Source organism: Engystomops pustulosus, chromosome 3 (genome assembly GCF_040894005.1).
Source record: "Engystomops pustulosus chromosome 3, aEngPut4.maternal, whole genome shotgun sequence".
Lineage (NCBI taxonomy): Eukaryota > Metazoa > Chordata > Amphibia > Anura > Leptodactylidae > Engystomops > Engystomops pustulosus.
In genome coordinates this window covers 236,560,841-236,571,494 of record NC_092413.1, presented here as the reverse complement: position 1 = coordinate 236,571,494, position 10,654 = coordinate 236,560,841, and the positions used below count along the sequence as shown (strand labels likewise).

The 10,654-nt window shown below is 48.8% G+C and overlaps 1 protein-coding gene across 1 annotated transcript; it reads left to right on the top strand.

The window, feature by feature from the left end:
• Positions 1-389: 389 nt before the first annotated feature.
• On the top strand, positions 390-1,693 carry LOC140123039 (vomeronasal type-2 receptor 26-like). Its single transcript, XM_072144291.1, has 2 exons — positions 390-447; positions 786-1,693. The coding sequence occupies exons 1-2, from the start codon at positions 390-392 to the stop codon at positions 1,691-1,693; spliced, it is 966 nt and encodes a 321-aa protein (XP_072000392.1).
• Positions 1,694-10,654: the final 8,961 nt, after the last annotated feature.

Here is a 10,654-nt window from a genome sequence, read left to right as displayed (position 1 = left end):
TGGACCACGGGAGCCTCTTCTCCGCAACGTGTCGACCCACTGCGCTGAGAAAAGCTGGTGCTCGGATCTTCATCAGGGGAGCCTGCCGTCTCCTGGGTGCCGCGATCACGCCGCCGAGGGGCGGGGGAAGGTACTGTCCGGGCCCCCCATGTCCCCATCCCTTGCCCCACTACTTGATTCCCCAGCGTCCTCCCTCCAGCCCTGGATGGGCATCTCGTGGAGGAGGAAAGAGGGTCCATGCTGGGGCTCCTACGGCGACGCAGGGGACGGGGAGATACTTCCGGATTCAGTCTGGTGGGAGGGCGAGATCTTTTGCTCCTCCATAGCGGCTCCTCCTTGACCACTGGTGCCGCTGGAACCGCCAGTTGCTGTTCGATCCACCCTGGCCCATGCTGTTGGATCGCCTCTTGGACTTACCTTATGATATCCTGAACATCAGCCATAACTGTAGGTAAGAAAAAATTGTTCTTTTCTCCCCAGATTCCAGTGACAGACTGACACTACCTCATGTCTGTATACTTACAAATATTCCCAAACCCTCCCCTGTAGGTGACTGCTCACTACTTACTGTAAACATCTTCTCCTCCCAACTCTGACCTTCACCTAAGCTCAAATTTAACCCCTTGTCATGCCGCCATTGCGTTACGTTTCAGACACTTCATTGCTCCTTTCACTGAAGTCTAAGTCCTGAGCCCACATTGCATGAAACGGACCCAATTTTGAACGCTCAACACAAGTTTTGAATATTCTTTAGTATTTTTTGCTTTCTTTCTTGTATTTTGCAGACAGTGACTCGTGCATGAAATGTACAGACCTTGAATGGTCCAATGAGAAGAAGGATCGTTGTGTTCCAATGATGAAGGAATTCCTCTCCTACACAGATGACACAATCGTCTTGGGGATTTCTCTGGTTTCTTCGATATTTTCTTTCCTTACATTCCTCATTCTTATGACTTTTATTTTCTACAAAGACACGGCCATTGTGAAGGCCAATAACCGGAACCTGAGCTTCCTCCTCCTGGTCTCCATCATGCTGAGCTTTCTCTGTGTCTTCTTGTTCCTTGGACATCCAGTGGACCTCACTTGCATGCTACGTCAGGTCTCGTTTGGAATCCTCTTCTCAGTAGCCGTGTCTTGTGTCCTGACCAAGACCATCATAGTTTGCATTGCCTTCAAAGCCACCAAGCCTGGAAGTACCTGGAAGCGCTGGATTGGAAGCAAGTGGCCTAATTCCTTGGTGTCGTTCCTCTCATCCATCCAAGTGATAATCTGTATGACTTGGTTGACTGTAGCTCCCCCTTACCCAGAGCTGGACACACACTCTTATCCAGGAAAGATCATTGTGCAGTGTAATGAAGGGTCTGTTTATTGGTTCTACTCTGTCCTGGGTTATATGGGGGTCTTGGCTTCTGTTAGTTTTGTTATGGCTTTTTTAGCTCGGACATTACCGGACAGCTTTAATGAGGCCAAGTACATCACCTTCAGCATGCTGGTTTTCTGCAGCGTCTGGATCGCCATGATCCCGGCTTATCTGAGCACCAGAGGGAAATACATGGTGGCTGTGGAGATATTCGCCATATTGACCTCCAGTGCCGGACTATTAGGGTGCATATTCTTCCCAAAATGCTACATTATCCTATGGAGACCAGAACTCAACACAAGAATGTTGTTACTGGAAGGAAGAAGCAGATAAGATCTTCACATTATATAGAAATGTAGTTGAGTTTTACACATTAGGGACGTGACAGAGTGATAACTCAATACCTTCCACATGTGACAATGAATCAAAACAAAGCAGATTCCCGTCTTCTTTCCTAATTCTGGAAGACCGGAAATGCTCCAGGCTGCAGGGTTACCACTAAGTTGAGTATAACTGCTCCATATTGTAGGATCAAAACTAACCAATAAATTCTGAATCAATAACTTTATGCGTACAACTGGTTCTGTACATTTTTGAGGAAGACCCAACTTTTCCAAAAAGTGTAGAAAACAGCACCTCTGGTAGGAATAATATTCAGTATTTTATGCCATTCACCCTCCTGCAGCTTTAATCTCTTAATTTTTTAGTTGTCAGTGGTCACCGAGCTGCAAGGTGAGGACTAGAGTCCAAAATTCTTCTGTTTTAATTGTCCTGGAAATTGGTATTCAACCATCTCTAATCCTGGTTAAAGAAAACAGGGCAATCTCGTTTCTTTCAAGTTTTACTTTTAATTTTTTTTTACTGTCCCTTCCCCACGCTAAATTCTGGGATGAATAACAAGTCGGGTAGAAAATCTTGTCAGAGTGATCCCGACATTACAGGATTGAAGATGTTAAGCAAGTGTCATTCTGAAAATAATCTGTGCCACAGCAGGTTTCATTCCCCTTTGCTATTACAAAGTCTTAAAATGTTCCCTTATCGGAGGCCGATTGAGTTTAAACACAGAGATTGTGTTTTCTGCTTCTACCATTGCCTCCTCACCACTTCATGTCATGTGACCACGGTGATGTCATCCAAGGTCCTTTATTCACTAAAATTTGCAAAATCTACCCCATGTATGAATCTGATCACATGAAATCACATGGATTTCTACTCATCCCCATCCTCCATGGAGGCTGCTGTGATTTGCATTTGATCAGATAGATCAATGGGGTAGATTTTAGAAATTTTTACCAGGTAAAGGACCTTAGATGTCATCACCCTGGTCATATGACACAGAGTGCTGAATAGTAAAGATGAATGGACTATGATTAGGAGCAGAAGTGAGTGAGGATGGGAGAAAACGGCCCCCTCTGACTCGCTGCTCAATCTGGCTGGATACCAGGTTTTATGGGGATGTGAGTGAAACAATTTTAGCTAAAATAAAGCATTTGCTTATTAGGGTTATATGGGAACTGTCACTAGTTGAATATATGAAAAATGTGGTGAGAGGTTCTCTTTGCTGCCTGCATACGCTGTGAGTGTGATGTGAGTTTGATGCGTCAGACTCACAAGGGGGTAAAGGACCTTAGAATCATCACCAAAATGATGGTAAGTCGAGAAGCCTACAGTGCTAACTGTCAGAAAAAAGACAGGATACGTGGCTTGTAAGTCCAAACCTCAAAAATTCTATCTTTTACTAATGAAGTAGTAGTGGCTGCAAGTGCAACAGCAAAACTTTTTGCAGCGGTAGCTTCCAGACATATCATTAGCATCACGATGTGGAGACTACACCAACAGCATTTTGGCAAGGGGGCAATTAGGCACATGTTGGGTGGTAAACTTGCTTCTTGGCCACAGAATCCATCCATAGACACTGGTACGTGGTACCACAGGGTCGGGCAAGGCGGGAACACAGTATCTGTCCATAGTCAAGGCAGGCAGCGTACAATCAGTAACCAAGGACAGACAGAGGGTCATGGCTGACATGACGGATATGGCTGGAGGTACGTGCCGATAGACTGGGGTATATGGCTGGAGGTACGTGCCGATAGGCTGGGGTATATGGCTGGAGGTATGTGCCGATAGGCTGGGGTATATGGCTGGTGGTATGTGTCGAAAGGCTGGGGTATATGGCTGCTGGTACATGCCGATAGGCTGGGGTATATGGCTGGTGGTACGTGCCGAAAGGCTGGGGTATATAGCTGGAGGTACGTGCCGAAAGGCTGGGGTATATGGCTGGAGGTATGTGCCGATAGGCTGGGGTATATGGCTGGTGGTAAGTGCCGATAGACTGGGGTATATGCCAGGAGGTACGTGCCGATAGGCTGGGGTATATGGCTGGAGGTACGTGCCAATAGGCTGGGGTATATGGCTGGTGGTGCATGCCAATAGACTGGGGTATATGACTGGAGGTATGTACCGATAGGCTGGGGTATATAGCTGGTGGTATGTGCTGATAGGCTGGGGTATATGGCTGGTGGTACGTGCCGATAGGCTGGGGTATATGGCTGGTGGTACGCGCCGAAAGGCTGGGGTATGTGGCAGTAGGTACGTGCCGATAGGCTGGGGTATATGGCTGGAGGTACGTGCCAATAGGCTGGGGTATATGGCTGGTGGTGCGTGCCGATAGACTGGGGTATATGACTGGAGGTACATACCAATAGGCTGGGGTATATAGCTGGTGGTATGTGCCGATAGATTGGGGTATATGGCCAGTGGTACATGCCGATAGGTTGGGGTATATGGCCGGTGGTACATGCCGATAGGCTGGGACACGCTGCTCCTTTAAGATGGAGAGAGAGGCACCGTCCGCGTCCTAAGGGAAAAAGGAAAAAGGAGGTGTTGCCTTTGTCTGAAATTTTTTCCGTGCTTGAAGATTCCACTTGGACCATAGCGTTGCTCGCGGTCTGTTGTGGTGAATGAGTCCAGCGCCAGCACATAACATATGAAAACATGTGTCTGGGTAATTCAAACCTTTGGAGTCCCATCCAGAGATCGAATGGACTGTCCCGCTAACATCCAGACACATCAGACTAGCAGGGGAGCATCTGTCACCATCTAGAACAAAGTCAGCACGAGACAGACTGGTGAGGTGCAAATCTACAAATCAGACATCCAGGGGGAAATAAGGCAGCGTTCAGACTAATGCAGCACTGGATGGACACTAAGTACAAAACAGCAGTCAGCAGCTCAGCACAGTCACTATGTGAGTCTTTAGTCACGTCCCATGGAATTGTGTATGTGGATTGAAAACACCTCCCAGTATTATAGAAAATCCAGAGTCAGATCCAATAAAACAATTCAATACAAATATAACGAATGCCCCTACATATAGATTGGGTGAAATTAGGTTTCCTATGGTGGATGAACTGAGGGGGGTTATTTTACAACCATCTCTCAAAAAGTCCACTAATTTCTTATCTTTCCACTATATAGTGAAGAGGAATCTTACAATCTTATGCAAAGTAATATGCAGAAATAATGAGAAATTGTTGTAAGATATCCATGTCCTCCACTATAAACAACCTGCTTTCCCCCAGTTGTTTTCTTCATCCAATAAGAAATCTAAGTGTTGTCTACACTGCAACGGCCTTTGTGTGGCTGCTTCTTCTGTCTAGCAGTGACTGACCTGGCACCACATAGTGACTGACCAGGCACCACATAGTGACTGACCAGGCACCACATAGTGACTGACCAGGCACCACATAGTGAATCACCTAAAGCTCCTATTCCTGCACTACTGAACATAAGCTCAACAGCTGATAAGGAATGGTGTAACTTACCTGCGACGCAAACGTTCCCATGTAAACCCGTGCCGCCAGGGGAAGTGGACTATCGGACTTCCGCCACTCCCAAGATGGAGCTGGGGCATGTGGAATATCTTCATGGGTCCGTGCCTCCAGCACATTCTTACTAACCCTATGGCATCATCCATGGGGTGGAGGAATGTGACTCAATGAAGTCTCAGGAAGTTAGGGAAGTGATTGGTGTCCTTTATATATGATGCTATATAGGTAGCCAGTGGGGGAGATTTATCAGAAGTTTCTGAGAGCAGAACTGTCGTGGCAACCAATCAGAGCTCAGCTTTCATTTTCCCACAGCTGATTGGTTTCTAGGGGCCACTAGAACAATTTTTCCTCAGACACTTGTGGTAAATCTTCCCCTGTGTATTGGGATTCGGGTTTCATCACCCAACTGCAGCCACAATGGGCGACGGGGGGGAGGGCTCTGATTCTTATGTATTTTTATGGGTTTTGAGGGTGTGATGGAGTTTCTCTGCCCTATTTTTAGACATAAAACCCATCTCTACTTCTCACAAAATACTTGAAATGGGATAAATACTTGTGTTTTATCTCCTAATAATCTCTCCGCCTCTTGTATGGAATAATTCCCGGTCATTATGGCAGAACCTCCCCCTTGTCCATCTGCTAAACTATTCATTTCTCATTTTTTAGAAACTTAAGGGCCGCCCACTCTCCAGATTGGGTTTGGGACAAGGGGGAGGGGTTTATGCTCCAGTAAAATATTCTATAGAAATGTGAGGTTTAGTGACCATGTGACAGCGATAGGGACAGGAAGCGGCACCAGGATCGATCAAACACCTTAGACTTTGCCACAATCCATCCATCATCTGTATTTATTCCTCTGCTTTGTCCCGGATCTTCTTCTATTCCGAGGTCTTTCCTGTTGCTCTCGGATCTTGCCCGGGCTCCGCGGATCTTCTCTGCTGTCTGTGATTTTTCTAGGACTTTTCTTTATTCTTGGGTCTTGTCTGGTGCCTCCTATCAGTCTGTAGGGGATTCATTTTGGAAATTTACTGGGAATCTTTATTCTAGGTTTTTTTTTTTTCTTACAAAAATCATCATGAGCATAATTTTTTAAAAAAATGAAGTTATCATATACCAAACCCCACCCACCCCTAATCCCCGCTGGGTTTAACACTAGAGATGAGCGAACATACTCGTCCGAGCTTGATGCTGGTTGGAGCATTAGCGTACTCGAAACTGCTCGTTGCTCGGACGAATACTTCGCCCGCTCGAGAAAATGGCATCTCCCGCCGTTTTGCTTTTTGGCGGCCAGAAACAGAGCCAATCACAAGCCAGGAGACTCTGCACTCCACCCAGCATGACGTGGTACACTTACACGTCGATAGCAGTGGTTGGCTGGCCTGATCAGGTGACCCTGGAATAGACTAGCCCCTGCCTGCGCTGCTCGGATCATTCTGTGTCTGGATGCCGCTAGGGAGAGAGCTGCTGCTGGTCAGGGAAAGCGTTAGGCTGTTCTATTAGAATAGTGTTAGGCAGGAGTGATTCTACAAGAACCCAACAGCCCTTCTTAGGGCTACAATAACGTTATACTTTTTTTTTTTTGTTTGCTTGTGGCTGGGCTTGCTGGCACTAGTAGTGCAGCTAGTACCATATTGTGAGGAATTTGCAGGGGGACTTGCTACCGCTGTGTTTAGCACTTAGTGACACATATATCCACCTCAAACACCAAAGTGGGACAATTTATTAGGGGTTTGATTTCAATTAGGCACAGTCTGCCATTTACTTTTTATTTTACGTTTATTTTTTCATAACTCAGCGTCATCTCATCTGGCATAGCAGTGTGCTTTCATACTTGGCTAGAAAATAGCCATAGCAATAGGATAGCATTGTTTGGTTTTAAAAACTAAAAAACACAAAAAAAACCAAAAAACACAAAAAAACACAAAAAAAAGTTAAAAAAAATTTAAAGTTATAACTTTCATTTTCAAAATGTTTAACCCGAGGGCTAGGGGTAGAGGACGAGGGCGGGGACGTGGGCGTCCAACTACTGCAGGGGTCAGAGGCCGTGGTCCTGGGCGGGGTGAGACACCACCTGCTGATGAGGGAGCAGGGGAACGCCGCAGAGCTACACTCCCTAGGTTCATGTCTGAAGTTACTGGGACTCGTGGTAGAGCACTGTTGAGGCCAGAACAGTGCGAACAGGTGATGTCGTGGATTGCTGACAATGCTTCGAGCAATTTGTCCACCAGTCAGTCTTCCACGCAGTCCACCCATGTCACCGAAATCAGCACTCCTCCAGCTCCTGCACCTCAGCCTCCTCCCCCCCAGTCTGCCCCCTCCCAGGAAAATTTGGCATTTGAACCGGCATACTCTGAGGAACTTTTTTCTGGACCCTTCGCACAGTCACAAACCACTTGTCCGGTTGCTGCTGAGCAATTTTCCGATGCCCAGGTTTTCCACCAGTCGCAGTCTGTGGGTGATGATGACCTTCTTAACGTAGTGGAAGAAGTGTGTAAAGAGGTGTCGGACGATGAGAAGACACGGTTGTCAGACAGTGGTGAAGTTGTTGTCAGGGCAGGAAGTCCGAGGGGGGAGCAGACTGAGGGATCGGAGGATGATGAGGTGACAGACCCAAGCTGGGTTGAGAGGCCGGGTGAACACAGTGCTTCTGAGATGGAGGAGAGTCCTCGACCAGAACAGGTTGGAAGAGGCAGTGGTGGGGCCAGACGGAAAGGCAGGGCCAGAGCAGGTGCATCAGCGCCAAATGTGTCACGTAGTGAAGCTCCCGTGGCGAGGGCTAGATTTTCAGAAGTCTGGAGGTTCTTTAAGGAAACAACGGATGACCGACGGACTGTGGTGTGCAACCTTTGCCAAACCAGGATCAGCAGGGGTTCCACCACTACTAGCTTAACTACCACCAGTATGCGCAGGCATATGAATGCTAAACACCCCACTCAGTGGCACCAAGCCCGTTCACCTCCGGCCGTGCACACCACTGCTCCTTCCCCTGTGTCAGCTGATAGTCAGCCCCCTGCCCAGGACCCTGGCACAAAAACCCCATCGTCGCCTCCACGATCCTCCACAGCATCCACCAGCGTTCAGCTCTCCATACCCCAGACGCTGGAGCGGAAACGGGAATATAGTGCAACCCACCCGCACGCCCAAGCCCTTAATGTCCACATCTCCAGATTGCTTAGCCTGGAGATGCTACCCTATAGGCTAGTAGAGACCGAGGCCTTTCGCAACCTCATGGCGGCGGCCGCCTCTCGGTATTCGGTCCCCAGCCGCCACTACTTTTCCCGATGTGCCGTCCCAGCCCTGCACCAGCACGTGTCAGACAACATCATCCGTGCCCTGACCAACGCCGTTTCTGACAAGGTCCACCTGACCACGGACACGTGGACGAGTGCTGCCGGGCAGGGCCACTATATATCGCTGACGGCACATTGGGTTAACTTGGTGGAGGCTGGGACCGAGTCTGACCCTGCCGCTGGTCATATACTGCCGACGCCGAGGATTGCGGGGCCTACCTCGGTCCAGGTCTTTCAGGCCTACTATGCCTCCTCCTCCTCCCACCCCTCCTCCACCTCCTCCTCCGAACTACCATCCGTGGGCATGGCGCCATCAGTCGGTAGCTCTAGGCACAGCAGCAGTGCCGTCGCTAAGCAACAGCAGGCGGTGCTCAAACTGCTGAGCCTAGGCGATAAAAGGCACATCGCCCAAGAGCTATTACAGGGCATCACGGCGCAGACTGATCTGTGGCTGGCACCGCTGAACCTGAAGCCAGGCATGGTTGTGTGTGACAACAGCCGTAACCTGGTGGCGGCTCTGCAACTCGGCAGACTGACACATGTGCCATGCCTGGACCATGTGTTAAATCTGATAGTTCAGCGTTTCCTCAAGACATACCCCAATCTGTCTGATTTGCTCACAAAGGTGCGCCGCATCTGTGCGCATTTCAGGAAGTCCAGCACAGATGCTGCCACTCTCAGGGCAGCGCAGCGCCGCCTCCAACTGCCCGCTCACCGACTGTTGTGCGACGTGCCCACGAGGTGGAATTCAACATTAACCATGTTATCCAGAGTTTACCAGCAGCGCAGAGCGATTGTAGACTGCCAGATGTCAACTTCCACCAGAACTGGTAGTCAGGTCAGTCAGCTTCCTCAAGTCTACAATGAGGAGTGGACGTGGATGTCTGATATCTGTCAGGTGCTGAGTAACTTTGAGGAGTCAACACAGATGGTCAGTGGCGATGCCGCCATCATCAGCCTCACCATCCCGCTGCTTGGCCTGTTGAAAAACTCTCTGATCAGCATGAAGTCGGAAGCTTTGCGCTCGTCACAAGAGACGGGGGAAGAAGATTCCCTTGTTGATAGCCAAAGCACCCTTAGGTCTGTTTCTCAGCGCATATCGGAGGAGGTGGAGGTGGAGGAGGATGAGGAGGAAGAGGAGGAGAATGTTGGCGAGACACAAGAGGGGACCATTGTTCAGTCCTTCACTGTTCAGCGTGTATGGGCAGAAGAAGAGGAGTTGGAGGAGTTGGAGGAGGAGGAAATAGGCAGTTAGGCCAGTGAGGGGAGTGAATTCTTACGCGTTGGTACTCTGGCGCATATGGCAGATTTCATGCTAGGCTGCCTATCCCGTGACCCTCGCGTTCAAAAAATTTATTCCAGCACCGATTACTGGGTATTCACTCTCCTGGACCCACGGTACAAGCAAAATCTTTCCACTCTCATCCCTGGAGAGGAAAGGAGTGTGAGAATGCATGAATACCAGCAGGCCCTGGTGCACAAGCTGAAACAGTATTTCCCTTCTGACAGCGCTAGCGGCAGAGTGCGTAGTTCTGCGGGACAAGTAGCGAGGAAGAGTAGGCGAGCAGGCAGCTTGTCCAGCTCTGGCAAGGGTACGCTTTACAAGGCTTTTGCCAGTTTTATGTCACCCTAGCAAGACACTGTCACCTGTCCCCAGTCTCGGCAGAGTAGGGCTGATCTTTACAGAAAGATGGTGAGGGAGTACGTAGCTGACCATACCATCGTCCTAAATGATCACACAGCTCCCTACAACTACTGGGTTTCAAAGCTGGACATGTGGCACGAACTGGCGCTGTACGCCTTGGAGGTTCTTGCCTGCCCTGCCGCTAGCGTGTTGTCCGAGCGGGTTTTCAGTGCAGCTGGTGGCATCATCACTGATAAGCGTACACGCCTGTCGACTGACAGCGCTGACAGGCTGACGCTTATCAAGATGAATAAAGCCTGGATTTCTCATAATTTCCAATCTCCACCAGGTGAAGGAAGCTCAACCTGAATAATTTATCCACTCCTCCTCCTCATTTTCCTCCTTCTCCTCCTCTTTGTACACTAAAGCAGAGGAAACTGGCTATTTTTTGACAGGGCCCACTGGCTCTAGCTATAGTACTTTATGCATTTAATTTTTCTGGAGGGCCACCTACCCGGTCCTCTGTTTTAAACAATTTTTGGGAGTGCCA